Below are 21320 nucleotides of genomic sequence, written 5' to 3'. Positions count from 1 at the left end.
TCCCTACAGAAACTGCCCCTAAATATGTAGTTTTCAATTATTTATTAATTTGTTGGTTATTATATTGAACTGATTTGATACTTATAAATTTATTTAATACTTATAAAAATAACGTATAAATTATGGAACTAAAATAACTAATAACAAATACACACATCAAATTAAAATATTACAGGAATGATTTCCAACAAAAATAGTGTTGAATTAACCTTTTAATTTAAAAACAAAGATTTAATAAAATTGGTGGGAATAGTAAACATCCTTCTGATTTGGAACGAATCAGTTCAGCCTGCGCAGCTTTGTGTAATACCATTTTCACACACCTAATTTTATGAAATCATTTCTCAAAATGAATTAGTAGTTTTTCAGCAAACATTAGAAACTTTAGCTTTAAAAATGATCCATACATTACAATTGAACATATTTTTAAATAAAAAAAAAAAGTTCACGACATCAGGCTATTTAAAAACAACAGTATTGATTAATAAGATTTAATTTAAAAGAAAGAATTAAGCAACAGTACCTACTTAGAATGTTGCAAAAGTTCTTTCTGAACTTTGCAATAGTTTCCCCCTGAACCCTACAAAAGCATCTTCTGAACCTTACAATGTGGTCATGTTGTCGGCTTCTTGTCTCTATCCCACGTAGGTCTAAAATATCTAAGCTATACAACTTTTTTTTAAAGAATGTTAGCAGTAAAATATATAGTGCAACCTATTCCCTAAGAGATCAGCAGTAAGGTAGAGGTGTAAAAAGTAGGTTGGTAAAAGAAATGTAAAAAATTTAGCACCAAGCCAGCCCCTGGATCTTCAGGTAAATTTTGCAAAGACTAAAGAGATGGAGAGTGCGGCAACTGATTCACTTCATTCATTTCTTTCAACAATTGCAAACTTTACAAGAAGAATGAATTAGATGGCTTGGTTAGACAAACTTTAAACACCAATGGTGGTCCTTATAGCCCATAATGCAAATGTGTCTAAGTGATTTATAGCAGAAAAGAAAGAAGTCATGAAATAATCAATGAAATGAAGATGATTAACATGGAACAGAGAGATTATGGTTCCAGCACTTTGAAGCTTCCCTAAGAGAGCTCATTACTGGAATAGAGTGAAATGTTTAGGTGGAAATGTTTCCTGAAACTAATTTAATAATAACAATTTTAAAATATATATAGAGCTGTACATGCAGAAGCAAAAAACATTGCAAACAAAAATAAACACCAAAGTACTATGTTTGAGATTTTGCAAAACTCTAAATATTTCTTAAAATGTTTCATAATTCAGATAATTTTGTGAGACTCGTTTCCAAGGAAACAAATTTTGGAAATGAAAGTTGGCAAGACCTTAAAGATAGGAACATGATATTTGTAACTTCCCCTTAAAGATAATGGAAGAGTCCAGTATAACTGTTAAGGAAAGGTGGGAATGAAGATATACAGAAAACTAGTGTAGGTAAGGAAGCAACTGAATCTAAGGAAATAACCCTCACATGGTATGTTGTGATAGCCACGCAATCAACCCCAAAGACACTGACTAAATAATCCCACTGATGAATCAATACATTTAAGGCGTAAAACAACATCGGAAATAACAATTATCAATTTAAACCGAATGAATAAACTTGTAAAGTAGCTGGTAGTTATGGAGGATTAGGAGATATTTCTACACTGAGATGCACATTGTTATATGTTTAACGTTTTTAGTAATTAATAAAACGTTGCTTCTAAACCATAACTGTGTTTTCAATTAAATGACAAAGTTGCTTGAGGAATTAAGATAATTACATTATTAGATGAATTAGGACGTCCTTAATAAATTGGATGTGGGTAGAAAAGCACACGAGCAGTGCAAAACACTTTTTCATATTACTTTTACCAAAATATACTTCAATTTCATTTTATTTTGGAAACGATCATATTAATAATTATAAAGACATATTAATTATGCCCAGGATAGGGACATTGACAGCCATTATTTAAACAAGCATACCTTAAACACTTCCTACATATATACAGTATACACTGTTTATAATTATTATTATATTCAGGAAAAAAATACATATTACAAAATATAATACAAAACAACAAATTAAACAAACACGACGCAAAAAGATATAAATCGTAGTCACTAGCTGCCGAAAGATCATGTAAGAGAATTAGCATTTACTAATTGTATGCAAAACTTCATACTACTATTAATTAATTACTGATGACCTTTTCATGCCACGATTTTAAATATATTTTTTTTATTAAAATGCAGCTTTGATTTAAAATGCTCTGACGTGCACAGATCAAACATTCTAAAAATACATTTCAGTAAGAACTTAAAATTACTGTACAGTACTTAAATTAGAGACTTCCAAACAGGTTATTAAACTAAGTGATTACTAATTTATTTTACACAGTTACAAAGTACCTTCAGTAACTACAAATTACTTTTTTTTTGCAAAAACTAAAATAATTTAGTTGGTAAAATGTTTTATTTGAATTACATTCATCAGCGATATCACCAATATGATAAATATTAATATCAACTAGAAAAAAAATCTAATTTTTTTTTTCTTTAAAAAAAAATAAATGTGTGGTTCTACCACCAGCATGTTCACCTTAGTAAACTTTCAAAACAAAGACACTATTTTGTGTAAAACATTTGATGTGTAAGGAATAAAATACAGATTTATTGGTTAAAAATAGTTCATAAGATGTAAAGTATACTTTTAATTTAATTATTCATCAGAAAAAAAAATTGAAAGAAATGAAAAAAAATAATCAAATTATAATCACAAGTAACATGATATTATTAGATTATTAACTTCTGATGATTCAATTTTGAACAGTTACAGATGTTATATAAAAATCCTGAGGCAAGATAGACCACTCACGTGGCAACGTTTTAGGCCTTAACACATTTCAAATCTTCCCCTGATACTCATTTTGCCTACTTTACTTTAACTCCATTGGTATGTTACTTAGTTGACATTTGACCCTGACCCAAATCTAGTCACCTTTCCCCGGTCTTAAAAATACTGCTCATCTTCGTACCGCAACAATAACAAATAATATACATAAAAATTAATTTCTTTAAAATTTAAAGCCATTTTAATTATTTTTAAGCTTTTAAGTCTTTGTTACTATTTGCATTTTTTTCCTGTCACCCTTTGGTACTTTTGTTTAGTTGTTAATTTTGCTCATTTTTTGTTGTTACATAAACTTTGATAGTGGAGACAGAGATTTAGCAGACACCTTTATTTCAGGAGACAAATCATGACCCAGCAAACCAAATTATATTGCTTTCTAACATCTTAGTGACAATAGGTGTTTGAACTAATTTTGACCTATTGAGTCTGAGTTGGCAAAATCGTAAGATCACATACTTATGTTAACTTAGGAAAAAGCTGAATGTCTTGCAATTATGAAGTAAATTAAAATCAAATTCTTCCTTTTAATAGAACGTAAATAAAGTCCTACTGTTATGTTTACTATGGAAGTTGGAGAAAACAGAATTACGTTCATTAAAACTGGGATTATACTTTAATATTCCAAATATTTATATATTTTTGTTTAACAATTCAATAACAAAAAAAAATCAAGATTAAACTGCATTGTACTAGAATGTATTTATATACTGTAGGCCACTGTATGAATGCATGGAAAGGAACTGGCCACCCTACCACATAATGCAGAGGCTTACTAAAATGAGCTACTAACATCTCATTCCACTATGTTCAGTAAATGAATACGAGACTTACCAGAATGAATTAAAAAAACATTGGTAAACAATGCTAAGACAATAATATCTATCATTGGGAAAATGTGCATACAAGTTTATTCTTTGAAGGGTTTGCTGCAAGACAAATTGCTATGATGAATTATTTATAAATGGTTTTATTCAGTTTTAATCTTCATTTAAATAATAATCTTGATTGTTAAATGGATATGTTAATAAAAGTAGATGTCTTTATTCACATATTAAATTCTTGTCCATACCTTAGAAGTAATAATTTATTTCCAGTATTATTTATAATATATTTAAAAAACAAACAAAAATAATACAAAACAATCTTGCCTATGAAATTAGTCATTAATAATTTTAAGATGTCTGACATGGCATCCGGTAGCAGACAAAATTAAAAAATGCTAGGCCACCCAAGATAACAAGATTCATGCAAAAACACAAGTAAACATCATTGCCGCCGCCAAACGCATCATACAGACGCCATGATAAAAGGCTTGGCAGAATCCTTGTACATTTTTGGCCTACTGGGTCTCCATATGTCACTTACAAATTAATATAATTTAAAAGTTTTTTCAACAACTTTCTATTTAGCGACCTGTTGGGAGGCATACCCACTACAGATAATATAACTTTTCATTCCACGTCTGTGAAATATCCAACAACTTAGTGTACATCCTAAACTTAATCATAAATTCAAAACGATTTCTTCCGCATTATTCTTTACGAAATGAACGGTTATGCGCTTTTTTCGTTTCTATTTCGAAGTAAAATTTTGTATTATTAATCGAGGGATTAGGTTATGTAAATATCTTATTATCTAAAATAAACATTCTGCCTAATAGCCTGTAGGCTTAATCAAATTGAGAAAAATATATCTAAATTCAAATGAATGGGATAATAAAGGAACACATCTGAAAACTGTTTGAAATAACTAAATTATCATATTCAAAACAAACTGACACTAAAGTGTAAAAACGAAATTAAAAAAGATATGTACTCTATTCTACTGCAGTTACTGCAGTAACTAAATATTGTTTATTAATCTTTTTTAAAATTATTTAGCAACCTTTTTTCCAGTACTGTTTTTGCAGTGACTGGCTAGCAAACAAACTAAATCATACATTACTGCAGTAATCAAATATATTTACTACAGTTGACTAATAGACAAGATAGTCTTTCTTCTTCATTTTAAACTGTAATATGAAATACTGTAGGACTCGAACAAAGATTTTCAAAACCACTACATTGGAAAATAATTTCTTCACTTTCTGGACACAAAATTCCAACTAATAATCAATCAATCAATCTATTCCATATGACTAAATTATTTTAACAAAAAGTTATGGAAAAGGGAACTAAAAATAAAATAACCTAAAAGTTAAGTAATATTGTCCAGAATAAAATACAGTACAGTAGTTGTCCAAAACAAAACACAGTATTTTGAATTAATATTATGATATCACTAGGTGAGGTCACACATATTATGATATCACTAGGTGAGGTCACACATATTATGATATCACTAGGTGAGGTCACACATATTATGATATCACTAGGTGAGGTCACACATTGTATTTAACATTTGCACTTGTTTTCATAATTTCCCAGAGGTTGTTACATTTAAAGAGCTTAATTTTTCCAAAATTATTTAATAATTTCCACATTGCGAAACATGGATGGAATTACATTACCATGGTTTTAATATTATCATGTTCTATTTCTGTTTTAAGTCCCAATGCTGGTACTTAGTCATCTCTCTTAACCTAAGTTTGGTCTTTGTTGCAACAACATCAAAGTGGAAAATCTCACAATTTACATGTGAATTGTTAAAAAGTTGTCAATATAAAAACTATAAAACACAGGAAAGAGTCAACAACAACAGTGATAGAAGATAGATTTTTCCTTTTTGTTGATCCAATAGATCGAAAGTACTGAAAATGGTACTTTCAGTAATGTTTCGGAGTCTATCTTCCATAATATTAGGATCCAAATGAAATTATTTCAAGAAAAACAGTGATAACAGTTATAATTATTGTACTACCAAATTCATATTTAGTGTTCTTTAAACTTAGGGGCTCATCCAAAAATCATATAGTTAAGCTTTACTTAAAATATTAACTACAAAGTAGTTACAATTATTATATATTAGCAATTCAGAAAACTTGTCTACCGCCCTCAATAATTGATAGAAAACCAAAATCCAAAACAAGCCATAAACTATGCTGTAAAAAACTTGCACCATTTTGAATAACAATTGAATAGAACAAACAAAATGACAGCAAATATTCAGTTAAACTGTACTATTCTCAGTACACCTTTCCTAATGTATACATTTTTAATTCGCAAAAACAAGAGAACTTTTGTTTCTTTATTTTTATCATGTTGAGTATTTATTGTAAACATTCTTGTTTTTTAAATTTATTATATATTTTAAATTATTTTAAGATACTAAATGTCTAGTATTGTGGGTGACTTATACTAGCAAGACAGACTATCAAACTAGTTTGACAAAAAAAGTGTGATGTGCCCAAATATAGTAGTGATATGTTTAAATATGGTAGTGATACGACATCATGTCCATGATCACATTTTTTTTTGTCACATAAAGAACTTAAAGATGTTGCAAAAAAGCGTTTTTTCAGATCAATATATTTTGTCAGAGTTTCCAGTTTTCGCATGTAAACTGTGGATGTAAAAGAACGTAATGGTAATGTTATTACATATTGAGCCTATTACCAACATGAGTAACGTACTAATATCAGTTCTAATTGCTTCACTGTCCTAGATTTAAATAAACTCTCAAACAACCAAGAAAAAAGAAACATTTCATCTGCAAATAGCTGTCTCTTGAACAAACTCATCTGAAAAAATAAATGATTTTATTACGCTAGAAATCCTGTCCTATAAAAAACAGAATATGAACACTAGTGACCAACAGGGAATTTGAAAATCTGTTTAGCCGATTTAAATTTCTGTGTGTTATACAGTAATTGATTTTAAGTTGGAAATAAATGACACTGATACGCTGTAAAGGTGACGGTATATGTAGGCCATAGCGGTTGTTGCTTGGGGAAATTGTTGATTTTGATAACGGAAGTAGTCTGTGACCATAAACTGACCCATTCTGCAGCTAAATGATTTAATTTACAACCTTTTTCCTGACCCACCACCCTGATCATCTCTAAAGGTCAATGACACAATCTCATTTTACTTTAAAGAGTCGCTGTCTCGCATTTTGAAAGGTTTAGTCTACCTGAGATTTGGAATTTTTAAAAATTATATTTCTAAATTTATCAATTACACTATGATCAAAGTAGAACTTGAATGATAGTTATAGGTAAAGTACACTATAAAATAATACTTTCCTAACCATAACCAATGCACTGTATTATTATGACTACATTAACAAGATAAATAAGCCGAATAGGAATAAATAAATTGTTGATTGATGGAATTTATATGCCTGTTAAATGAGAAAAAATGAATGAATATTAAAATGTGGAAGTGAGTAAAGCAAAACATTAGATAGACAGTAAGGTTATACAGTTACATAATATTCTATATATTATTATACATCAAAAGGCAAATTACTGAAATTTACAATGCTGTAGGTATCAGTGGCTGGATCTCAATGGAGATACAAAATAAAGTAAAAAGCTAAATAAAAACAGCCAGAAATAAATTGCAGTGCTTTCAGGTAACACTAAAGCTCTGTCTACACTATCAAACCAAAAAAAGTGTGATGTGCCCAAATATGGTAGTGATATGCTTAAATATGGTAGTGATATGGGCACATCACATTTTGTTTGTAGTGTAGATAGAGCTTTTTGTATAATTAGTGGTTTAACGCATAAATAAAGCCTTCCTCAGTGCAAGTGCAATATTATATATTCATTGATTAATAACTTGTTAATTCAAATGACCCATGGTGGATAATCAGCATGACAGGTGGCCTGGCATTTAACTACAATTATTCTACACAACAAATTAAAAACCATTAAACACATTCAAGAAATCTTTAGCTACAAGAACAGAATGAAATCTAACAAACTAACAGATCCTCCGGTAATATAATTATACAATGATTTAGAAAAAGATGATTTCTGGGTTCGCTAGGAAATTAAAAATTTGAAAAGAACCTAAGGCATGCTGTATCGAAGGAAAGTAGTTGAGGAAAGCCTGCTGTAACCTGCTTTAGACTGCCAAGAACTCAGTGGTGAAATGCATACAAGCTACACAACACGGCCTACGGCATTTATGAATAACACAACTTGCTAATAATGATATAAAAAGTGATCACTTTTTTTTTTGCATAAAAGACACTTTTTAATGCGACATTCAATATTAGAATGGGATTTTTTAAAAAGATTATTAGCATAAAGACAATTTTAATCTCAATTAATGGATTATAGTCACATGTTACTGTACGTTAGTAAATCTAAATTAAAACATTTACAAACGTTTTTTTGTGTTTATATTACAAATTATTTATTAGTAGGAGGAAATCTTCAAATGAAACAAAATGTAAATCACTTGCAGGCCTACACTGCTGAAATTAATTTGGGAAAAACACAACATTAGAATTTATCTTATATATATTTTATATGTTTTTACATTGGACAACCCATCCTTTTGATTCAAAGTTAACACCTTGTTTGAAATACTTACTGGCAATTTTGGATTTTTTAAATTTGGTAAAATCTCACTTAGACATAAGTATTAGTACCTAGACAAATATAACCTATTTATTTATGTTACTAATAATAAACCAAGACCTTTATTCATGTAAATGAAAAGTGAAAATATGTAATAGAAATAAGATAAACTCTTTCCAAATGTAGTATTTGAAATGACTTTTTGAAGATAATTTAATTTTCGTATGTTTTGTTTTTCCAACGTCATTCAAATGATGTTGAAAGATGGCTGAACATTGCCTTTCATCAGAGCACCTGACTAAGGTGTGAATTAGTCAATTAGGTCACAGAAAGTGAAATCGTCCCCAAAACCCTATCGATCCTAATAAATTTATAGACGTTATGTCCCTTACCGGTCCCGAAGGACGCTAGTTTATGGTAAGGGGTGACACATGGCCCAAAACTACCCCTTATTCATTATTAATCCCTTTCAGTAAGATGTCTTGAGAAACAGGTGAAATCAGGGGTAATGCCCTACCGATTCTGACCTCTGACCTCTTTACTGGGGTTGTTTAATTCAACTAGTGTTCTAATTAATGGCGCATATTGACGTTCGATTTATGAAATTTATTTATAATTCACATTTGGAATGTGTTAAAAATTAGGTTGTTAATGATCAAAACATCACACATACACTTCCGCACGCAAGGAAACGCAAGCAGTGCTTGCAATGAGAACGCTATCGTACTATGTCGTACTGGAGAGACCTACATAGATCTGTCAGTACCCAGCACCTGGCATGCAGCAGGCTAAGGATGACAACGACGTCCCCCTTTCCCAAGCTAATCCCAGGAGAAGGAGCAAAATCAGGGACAGTGTTCCATTTTTTTCAGCTAATTTTGCGGATTAGTGTCTATCACTATAGCAACAACTGTAATTTAAGAAACTTGTGCCAGAAACCGTTTTTAAATGAATGTCATTCTGCTCTACGTAATATCCTTCAAAATGATGAGTTGACATAACATGCCTGCATTCATGTAGCAAAATATCAATTCAAATAAGGATAATGTTTTACTATGTAATAATAAATGTTTGTTTATAAAATTATATAAGATATAATAAAAAGATAAAATACGTCATAGATAATAGATAAATATCATTATATAATCATAACAACCTTGTTTCAATGTAAACTACAATTGTTAACAATACAATTACCGGTAATGAGAAAAATAAATTTTCTTTTTCTTTTTTTACAGTATAAATGTTCAGTACAATATCACAGCACATGTTGTCCCTAATTTCTCACTCCACAAATTTACTTGCTGTACTTGGTGCTGTAGTGGCATTGTAGCCATGGTGTCATTGTGTTCCAATCCTGACAGTACAAGAACTTTTTTGGCCAAAAAAACCTAATTCTTCAGGATTTATTTGTCAATTATAACAGACATTCTAAAGTTTAAAAAATATATAACATAGACACAACCTGGTGTGGTACTGTCCTTGTAAAAATTTGACTGACTCACTGATGATATGATAGATAAAACATCATATTGAACATGCTATGTTGAAGGTTATGTCATATCATAGTCACCTCCTTCCCAATTTAAATATCATAACTTCAGTTATTAACACGTAATAACAAATATATAAAATCAAAAAAGTAGAACAGTTTATAGGGGAAATTGAAATAGTATCTTTATACACATGTTTTTTATTTTACCATAATTAAATTTGGTTAAGAAATCTAAAAAGAATTATTTTTATTTTTTTTTATTATTTAAGTTATGAATCTTAAACCAGAATCTTTTGTGAAGAATAATAGAAGTAGGAATACTCAAACCTCCTTTTTGTCCTGTAACTAAAATAAAGAGTTAAAATATTTTGGTTGCATTGTATCCTGAGGATCAAGAGAAAGTTTGTAACTAAAATAAAGAGGTAGAAAACTTTTTTTGCAGCTTAGTCGGGAGATCAACAGAAAGCCTTGTACTTGTGGAAGCTAAGCAACCCCTTCTTTACTCAATTTATGAGGAAGGGAGAAGGGTATAACATTATTCTGACCAATCTGGCAATTTTAAGTCCTCTATACTGATGAAACAGGTGTTAAGTACGACTCTTGACATCTAAGTCGCTAGGTTGACTCTCAAATGAGGGGCAATAGGAGCATGAGTAATACAATGAGTGAACCATATCGCCCCTTTCTTGATCAAGGCGCCAACAAGTGTTGAACGGTCAAGTATATAAACAACACACAAACATATTGCATGTTATCAACTATGATACAGTATTTCATTTCAGAATGAAAGTTGAAGCTCTGTTTACACTATCAAACTTTATGTGACATAAAAGTGTGGCTAATATATGGACATGACGTCATATCACTACCATATTTGGGCAAAATCACACTTTTTTGTCAAACTAGTTTGATAGTGTGGACAGAGCTTAAAAAATGTATTGAAATTTTACATTAATAATGCAAGTGTAAATGTAGAACATACCTTAATATTTCATATTCCTGTTGAATTCTTGTGATATTTTGTTCTAATTGTCTGTTCTTTGATTTTAGACACTCAAAGTTGTCGGCTTTCTGAAAATGAATAAGTAAAAACAAAATATCAATAGCCATTCAGCAAAGAATTGTAAGACTATAGTTACTTAGGTAAAACAGATATTTTATTGTCTCATTTTACAAACACAAAGTAAATTTGCAAAATAATTATTATACTGTACTGAAAAAATAAATTTGTTCAATATCTGATACTATAAATTAATAAATAAAATGAATGAATGTGTGATTTTCCGATACAAGTATACAATATCATACCAATGTATCTAATCTATATTTTTGTATTTCATTTTTTACATCCAACAGTATGTACATCAATTACAGGATGAAAATATAGATATAAATATAAAAATACATATAAAAATAACAAAAAGAAAAGCCTAAAAGTTAATCTAATCTAAAGACTACATAAGACTAACATAATAATTAATAATTTCTTCTAGTCTATTTTATCTTCAATAACTTCTTTGTTTTGCAATGGTTATGGTCCAATTGTTGCCTAAATCCATTTTATTCTGTTTTTTCCCTCAATATTTTAAATGGAAATAAAGTATATTGAATATGTACTCTATGACACATGATGAAAACCATATCAATATATTTGTGTTGTGTTATTTTAATTATTGTTTAAACTTCTGCAAATGGTCAATGTAAGTTTTTCATGACAAGTAAATTAATCGGTGATGCTAACCTTCTTAAAAATAACTCAATTATTAGCCGCCTCTACAATCAACACCCTGCAATACCTAACATCATGTTGTTACACGCCGCCACGGCACGTGCATCCTCTAAAACATATGGAACTAGGATTCTGCGTAATATAGATAATAATATTACAGAAAGCCTAAATTGGTCCCAACAGGTACAACGCAACCCACACACACATATCTTCGGAGCGTGTGTCCTGTTTCTTATGACGAAGGCTTTATATAATTCTCTCCTCTTTACTTTGGCTTCACACTACAGTTTACTAATAATATTAACTATTAACCAATTTCCTATTTCTCCCTGTATTTTACTGTTTCGCATTTTATTCACTATACAAATAAATTAACGTAATCAAATAGACCTGCAGTCGAGAATATACTTATTTTAGGAATATTCTTTAAATTTTAACTTTCGGTAACGAAAAAACAGATGGGAACAATTTGTTAATTATTGCACAATAAATTAATTTAAAGGTAATTAGCTTTCTTTAATTTACTAAAGTGAAGGCGCCTATAATGCATGTCAACGAATATTCTATTGTATTGTTAGGGAACTTTCAGTATTTTTTGACCTACTTTTATACATACTGAAAATAAAAAAAAAAAAGGATTTTTTTGCAGCAATAAACAAGCAAATTGTATCACATTTACTACAAAAGGGGATTTGTTAATAACAGGAAAAAATGTAAATATTACATTAATGATATAATATTAGCACAATACTATCCAAAATTACTGTACCAAATGTCAAAAATACCACCATTACAGAATATTACCAAACCACCTGCTATTTGACAAATCTAAAGTAATTTTGTTGATAAAGTTTGCTGCACAGACATACTTTTAATAGTCTATAAAATGTTGAAAGAAAATTAAGTATTCTTGATAAGGAAACCCTAAAAACATCAAATAAACTTGGAAAATAAGAATTTTTACAGCAATCATATTAGTAGTATGGAATTGGCATCTTTTTTATGACCTTTAGAGATTTTGTTTGGTTTCAGTGTTTGGAGTTTATGACACTGTTAGTACCAGGACATGTTGCAATCTATTTTTACTAGGTGGTCGGAAACGTTCATATCAAATTCAAATTGATGAAGTATTTTGAAATTGCTTCTTATCATTTGTACTTTCCACCAATAACACGGTAATTCTCTAAGTAATTATCTAAGTAATTCTCTAAGTAATTATCTAAGTAATTCTCTAAGTAATTCTGAAAGTAATTATCTAAGTAATTCTCTAAGTAATTCTCTAAGTAATTATCTAAGTAATTCTCTAAGTAATTATTTCCTTAAAAATAAAGATGCAATTTTAAATAGTTATGTATTTCATGATGACAATAATTAACTATTCTACTTCGAAAAAAGATCCAAATTGTTACGAATTACTAATTAGTAATTTTAATAATTTTTATTTGAATAATAGGCCTAATTTGAATAGTAATTTGAATATTACTTTTAATAATTTTAATTTGAATAGTAGGCCTAATTTGAATAGTAATTTGAATATTAATTTTAATAATTTTAATTTGAATAGTAGGCCTAATTTGAATAGTAATTTGAATATTAATTTTAATAATTTTAATTTGAATATAATTTGAAGCATGAAAAAAGATTTATTAATCTTCACAGCTGACTGAGGCACAGATGGAAATTTGAAACTGTTAGAAAATTACTTCTTTATTGCAACAAACTTAAGTAAGTTTACTTCAGGGACTTTAAATGACACAAAAAGTCATGTACTAGAAGTACTAGTGTTTATGGATATATATTTGGCTGTTGACAGGACCTAGGCCCTTGGAGAGTGGTCAGAGAAAACTCTGTTAGCAAACAAATTGGTGATAATCAGTGACTGCTAGGTCACACATGAGCCATCTGGTTGGTTAAGTCCAGTGGGGGTTAGTTAGACTGAATATAGCAAGCAGTTTGCCATCTGCTCTACCATGTCCAGTGGGGGTAAACTAGCTAATACATGATTTGTGCAAAGATATTTGGCAGGCAGTGAGCCATCTGGTGTGGTACAGGTCCAGTGGGGTTTAGGCAGGATAATAGATGAATTTAGGAATATATAACACAGGTAATACACCATCTGCCATATTCCAAATGGGGTTAGCAATTACATGAGGGAAGACTTCATATAATAAAATCAACAGTTGGCAACAAGATAGTGGGAGGGGATGTCCACAAGGGGATGGACCTTTCCGTTCATGTGCGTGTCTAGATGTCCTTATCTGTTTGTCTCCAATCGTTAGGTACTATCTAAGCATGGAACTCTAAGAGTGGTACTGATAGTTTACATAAATTGAAGGAAACAGTTATCAATCAAAAAAGACTAGATTTAGTAACTTAGAAAATATATTGGATTATTGTAATTTTTAAAAATTTGACTTACAGCTTATTATGCAAAAAGTTTACATGGCGAATAAATACTGTATACCATAAAAAAGTAAGGTTGAGAATGTCTTGATATTTTGGTTTTTAAGTTACTGTATACCATCTTCTTTACATAACCGAAACATTGAGTCATTATACTATACTTAATTTCCTTTTTAGAACAACATTGGTAAACCATGTCACCTTTAAGTACTATTATGCAATACTATGACCAATAAACACTTAAGTGTTAAGTAAAGTTGAGAATGTCCCAAAGTATTCTGAAGTTATATATCTTCTTTACACAACAAACATGTACCGTAAACCTGACCTTCATAATACAATTATGTATCAATTTGATTAAATTACTGGTAATAAGAAAAAATAATAAAGACAATATCACTCACCAATTTCTGTCGATGCTGTTTATCAATCATATCAACAATAAAAGTTTGCGCTATATTAAGAAAAAAACAAATATTAAGTAGAAGAAAACTTTATTAACATCGATTAAAAGCTGAATTAGATTAAATTTTCTACATAATTGTGCCAGTGCCACTAATGATAAAAGTGTAAAAATTCATTAATATTTTAATAAATTCATGAAATTTTTTTTTTCTAATAATATATAAAAATATTAAATATATAAATAGAATTTATATAAAAGCAAAACCGAAAGTAGGCTGTAGCTTTCCTTTGGGAAATTGTAAGTAATTTGATATTGACATAATTGAACACGTCATTTTAATTGATTTTATGTCTTAATTTGTAACCAGCTAAGTTTTAAAAAATACAAGCCAAGGTTAAAGAAAATATTGAGCATCCCTATAAATTAATGGTATAGTCCTATGAACCCCAGTGAGGTATTCACTCACTCCCTGACATTTCTGTTTGGTTATTATGCCAATATGCATCACCAGGAAAAACATTATAAATCTAACTTTCTACACTACCAAACTTCATGTGACAAAAAATGTGCCCAAATATGGAGATGATGATGTCATATCACTACCATATTTGAGCATATCACTACCATATTTGAGCATATCACTACCATATTTGAGCATATCACTACCATATAAATGTAAATCTAACTTCGGAATAGAAACATTTGAATTTATAATTTCAATGTTTCAGAATTTAAATGTTGATGTTGTATTAGGCAATTAATGTTGACATTGCGGACATTGGTTTCAAAATGATAAATAACAAATAGAGAATTCCTTGAACTGAGTTTCAATTTCTTTAATTCTTCATCATACACTTTTAATTCATCCAATTTCAAAGTGAAACTGATTAACAAACAACAATAATGATAACAAATGTAAAATTGCATTACTATAATAGTTACTAACAAGAAAATAAGTAATTCTTTTCACAAACTAAAGCCAGGAATTTATTCTAGAAATCCCATTTCTAAACGACAAATATACATAAAAATTGTCCAAACGTTATCAATACATTGTCGACTATTTCCTGATTTTCCAATAATCAACGGAAAAAGCGTGTTTTATTTTGCTGATTAAGCTAAAAATTTTGTCCAATTTTTTGTTCATCAGTCTTAATAAGCAAAGAATGGAGACTTATTTGTCTACGAGTCATAATAATTATCACATTGATGGCGTCGATGCAGTATATGTAAAATCTACAAATTCTCTATTCATTCTCCATCATTACGCTATTTAGCCAAATTAAGGACTTTCCAGCGAGTGTTCCACAAATTGTCTCTAAATGTTAAATATCTTTATCTTGCATAACTGCATTTGGAAAGTAGACGCTATTTGTAAAAGTGAAATAAGTTTCAATTTGTAAAAAAAAAAAAAAGGAAGCTATATTAATGCTTAAGTATTAATCTTAAAACACCCAAAATAATAACAAAAAAAAATAAAGTCGGCCAAAATGGACAAAGATTGATACTAAATAAATACCTCCTCTACTAAGAACAAGGCCTATAGACATGACAGAAAAAGTATATTATTTATGCATATTTTTTAAGGAAAACATATTTCAGATTTTCCTTTTGAGTCATATTTTGTAGCATTCGAATTTGAAGATGGCTTAACGTTCGCTTAAGTTTCTTTATCCGAGACTTAGTTTAGCTTAATTCATCAGGTAATTGAGAATTAAGAATTAGTGCTTTTTGAAAGGCACGAGATGAATAGCATTTCACTGCTACTGAAAGGTCAATAAACTTCTAGGCTTACAAACGAAATTAACGTCAAATTTTAAATTCAGTATTGGTTATTAGTTTGTAGGTTTATGAGTGATATATTGATTAATGATAACAATTCTAGGATGGAGAAAAGGTCACGGGATGACAAAGAAGGAGTAACAGTCCTTGGGAAGGAAGGAAAAGGGAGTAGATGTTGGGAAAGAGAGTAGTAGTAGGCCTAGATGTTAGAAAAGCAAAAACTTGTTGTGAGGTAAAATATTATAAATTAGATTAAGAAAAGGTGACTAATGAACATTATGTTTACTAACGACTACTCTCAAAAATACTGAATTCATTAACCAGTATTAATTTTATTTGAGCAACTTGAGAAAGACTGTCGAATAAATATAAAATTATTTTCTAGTTTGTTTACATGAATTAAAACAGAAATGTTTCTATTTAACAGAAAATGAAAAGTTGTAGTTTAAATCTATTGATATAGGCTAAATTGAGGTCAATCATCTGACACAAGGCACACGATAGCTGTCAATATTATGCAAAATCTAAAGCTATTTAAATATTTATGTGAATATTTTACCAAACAAATCATTATGCTTGATAGATTATTTGTGTCTACAGTACTATGCCATCACCACTAATTTACTGTTTGTTTTGGTTTAACGCAAGATCTGTATCTTAATTTAGATCATGACAGAAATATAATGTCAACATGTAATTGTTGTTTATTGTTAAAATGTGGTGAAACTTAGACAATGATGGAAAGATTATGTCATCAAAAAATGTTGTTTGTTGTTGAATGTGTTGAACATGTCAAAAACAGTGTACTGCCCTCAAACCAGCATCAATGATTAACAATTATAATTCGTGAATAATGTGACATAATTCTTGTAAGGTAATCAATTTAGTTAAAATTAAGAACAGATTAAATTAATATCAATTCCGCATATATTTAAAAATGTTATTGATACTATAGATATACTGTAGTTATGAAAAACAAAAGTTGATTAAAACTTAGAAAACAAGAAACCAAGTTTGCACACAAATGTCAAATTATACAATTGCCGCACATTTCATTTAGAAATCTTGATATTATGCTTATTTTATTTTAATGATAATTCTGGACAACAAAAGTTACTTGAAAAGACCTTGTTTTCTTCAAGTGAAGAAAACATCAATATTAAGAATTTCATGACAGTAATAATATAAGCTAGAAAATAGAAAAACAAACAACTCTGCAGCATCCTAGCAGGCTAGGCTGAAACTTTTGGCTGTGAATCAAATTGAGTATAATAACGGAGGCCAGCTGGAATTCCTAAGCAACTTGAGATGGACCTTCCCTAGCAAAAGCGTTGCCTCGAACTTCTCCTGACCCCGAATCTGATTGCCTTTCAGCTTGCTCCAGTTCGGTATCTGAGGCAGCTACGCAGAAGGTCAAAAAACCCATGCTTGTAAATGTCACAAGATTGCATGCTAATTTTTATTCTGGGAAATTAAATTGGGCAACATATCCGAATGATTTTAATAGCTTTTTATTATATATTAAATATCTATTACTATTTTGAATATTGTTGATGATGGTTTAAATCCATAAACAAGTACAATCTTCTTAAACTAGGATGCCTAAGATGATGAAGCTATTTATAGACCGACATAAAAAATCTATTTTACCATGAAAAATACAGAACTTTGTTTAAAAACAAAAATTAAGAAAAAAAGAAGAAAATAATAATGTACAGTAATTAAGCAAAATGAAACACTAAATTACATCATTTGTTTATTTTAGATATTTACAATTTCATATTGATGAAATAATTAATATAATAAAAAATAACTATAAATATGACAAAATAGTATTTGAATTGCTAAATTTTCAAACTAAATTTGACGTAAAAAGGCAGAATAATTACATGCAATGTTAATAGTAAACATGTTGAGATGTTTTATTCAAATAGAGAGAGGTAATTGATAACATACTCTGCAGGGGATAAAAGCTGAGATGCGTATTAAAGGTGACAAGGTATGGTGTAAAACAAAGGACAACAGATACGCAACAAAATATGCATTTCAGTTTTAAATATTCACGTAAAATCGGATAAAGACTGGAAATTTTAATAATTCTGAAAACGATCAATGATGAAAATGAAGATTAATATTATTAACATTTCTATCATCGCAATCAATAACTTAGTGATGGATCCAGGATTTTGAAATAGGGCCTAAAGCTCTGTCTACACTATCAAACTAGTTTGACAAAAAACGTGTGATGTGCCCAGATATAGTAGTGCTATACCCAAATATGGTAGTGATATGACATCATGTCCACATTTTTTTGTCACATAAAGTGTGATAGTGTAGACAGAGTTTAAAAGTGGTGAAATAAAATGCTGAACTTAATTTGATGTCCTATCTTTTGCATTACAATTTGTGAAATTGAATCCACACCTGTTACTATTAGGTAACAATGATTTAAAACTTATTAACAATGAGGATGTCATTGCAGATGATAAACTGATTATAGTGACAATGATGATTGATGTAACAATAATGAATATGAAGATTAATGATTTTGAAGATAAGATTAATGATTGATACTGATAACATAATATGATGATACTGATAATGAAGGTAGTAGTCAAGTTCAAACCATAGAAGTGAGCACATAGAATCTCTAAACCAATCAGACTGAAACACAATATCAGGTCCCAGTGGGATGTCTGCATATGTCAAACAGAAGATTCCAAGTGCGATTCCTGGTTTTGATATTTTTTCAATCTTGCAGATTTTCTCAACTTTATCATTTCACATATTAATTACTGGACGGTTTAGATTTTCCTTCTTTATGTTATTAAATAATAATAATAAACTTTTATAAAGCTCTATTTATTCTCACAGCGCTAAAAGACCAACAAGAATTATTGAAGAAGGTGAGATTTTAGAAGTGACTTGAATGGAATTGCTTAAGAGATTTACATTGACGGATATGGAGTGGAAGCTGGTTCCAAACTAGTGGAGCTAGTGCAAAAAATACTGTAGCTCTTTCTATTTACCTCTTTTAATCAATTTTGTGAAAGTAATCAAGTTTACCTTTAAGTAAGACACTTTGTTGGTTTTGATCTGCTAAGTTTTGGCAATCTGGTACAACCTTCTTAAGGTTTTCAAAGGAATTCTTGATAGTTTCTCGTCTTTTTTGCTCAGACAATTTATGTTGCGTCCGTCGGTCAACTTGTTCAACTATATCAAGATAAAAACAAAGAATATGTTAAAATGTCATATCACTACTATATTTGGGCATATCACTACCATATTTGGACACATCACACATTTTTTGTCAAACTAGTTTGATAGTGTAGACAGAGCTTAAAGTAATGCACTACATAATAATATGTGATAAGAGGTACATATGTATTCACAAAGAAAGTAGCAATGTTATTATTCTATGATTTCAATAATTAATGTGATCTTATTCCGCTCACATTTACAAAGCACATGATGCACATATTAATGTAGTAGTATGTCTCAATACTTCTTAATAGAAATTAGAATTAGCATTTAATGTTACAAAAACATGTTAATGTGGTTTAAAACAAGGTTAGCTCTTTTAGATACATTTGATACAGTTTAGCTAACACAACCTTTAGGCTTTTTGGGGAGGGATTAAACACTTTTACGCTTTACTCTTCCAAATACAGTCTGCCATTTCATTCAAATAAGTAACATAATGTACATTACTGTTCATTTTAGAATTTTGAGGAGGGGATGATTTAACTCTACTACTGTATTTGCGAGTTGATATGTCAAATGTCTCCTCACAAATTCACATAGTCTATCATTGTATTCATTATACAGTAGTATGTAAAGCTATAATGTTTGGTGGAGATAATTTTAATTCTCTCTTCCTTGTGGGTTGATCTACAACTGCCTCCTAACAAATGCATTAGTCTGCTATTTCTTTACACATTAGTATGTAACTACTGGAAATGAATGATTATAGAAGGATAATATGACCAAAACTAAAAAGTTATCCTACAAAAAATAAATTGAAGAAATGTTTTTGAATTTAAACTTAAATTTAAACTTATTTATAGTACGAATAAACAATTCAAATTATTTTACGCTAATAATACATAGCATCACACAGACACCAAAACAATTTGATTAAACAGACATTTTTCTCAGAAAATGAAAAGTATAAAAAGGTATTTTGTAGTGCACACAGGAAGACTGGCTCACAACTACTACCAATGCACAGACACACTTCTCTAGTTGCAGAATTGCTGGAGGGATTGTCTAAATTGGAGTTCTGTTAACATATTTTGGCATTTTTCATGCTTAAATGCAGATCTTTAAAATGACTTAATAGAGTATGATCCAGAACATGAACGTGGACAATAACATGCAGAATTGGTTTTACAGTTAATTACACAAACTTGTAATCCTAAAGGCTGTTCGCACCCATGTCTAAGGTACTAAAGGGTGTTCGCACTCATGTCTAAGTTACTTAGTTTGAATGGGTTCAACAGTGGTTCAAACTACAGTTGTGCAGTTCAAAATATACTGAAAAAATGGAAGGGCTCATGGGTGTTGTAGTATCTTTTTGCATATTTTGATGCCTCAAAGATGACGAGCTTAAATAAATAAAGTTCTAGTATTTATAATCGGTTTGGATTTGCATTTTTAAATTATTCATTAAACAAAATGATAGAAGTAACATCGTTACTTAACATGACATCCAATAAAATTGAAATATTGAATAATTGTTTTGTCAATTCTAAATTCGTCTTAAATTATTCAGGTAATTTGACTGATTCTGAGAGAATACTAAGAATAGAGACTTAGTGTGTAGTGCAACAGTCATTAAGCATCAGGATTTTAAGCTTAAAGGGAAGGGATCAAAGACCTTGTATTAAAGCCGTTCACTGACAAATTGACTATAAAAAGGGGAGATAAATTTTGCAATCACGAGCAAATGAATACAAATCTGACATATTTTATTTATTTCTATTTTTTTTTATGAAATAAGACCAAAATGATAAAACATATAGGGCATACAGTATATACATTTATTCATCAACAGTTTGAGATAATTTTAACATAAATTGAATTACAAAAACAAACTATCTTCCTTTGCTTCCAA

The 21320-nt window shown here is 29.7% G+C and overlaps 1 protein-coding gene across 1 annotated transcript in view; it reads right to left on the bottom strand.

The window, feature by feature from the left end:
- Positions 1 to 21320, bottom strand: part of LOC144834902 (uncharacterized) — a 69234-nt gene that overhangs the window by 6311 nt on the left and 41603 nt on the right. The window contains exons 3-5 of the mRNA XM_078689884.1: positions 19271 to 19417; positions 14421 to 14470; positions 10867 to 10955 (exon numbers count right to left, since the gene is read on the bottom strand). Coding sequence (XP_078546010.1) covers positions 10867 to 10955; positions 14421 to 14470; positions 19271 to 19417 — 286 coding nt within the window. The remainder of the gene's footprint in view (positions 1 to 10866; positions 10956 to 14420; positions 14471 to 19270; positions 19418 to 21320) is intronic.

This window comes from Antedon bifida, chromosome 2 (assembly GCF_963402885.1).
Source record: "Antedon bifida chromosome 2, ecAntBifi1.1, whole genome shotgun sequence".
Lineage (NCBI taxonomy): Eukaryota > Metazoa > Echinodermata > Crinoidea > Comatulida > Antedonidae > Antedon > Antedon bifida.
The sequence above is the reverse complement of the archived record's forward strand: the minus strand, read 5'-3'. Positions and strand labels throughout refer to the sequence as shown.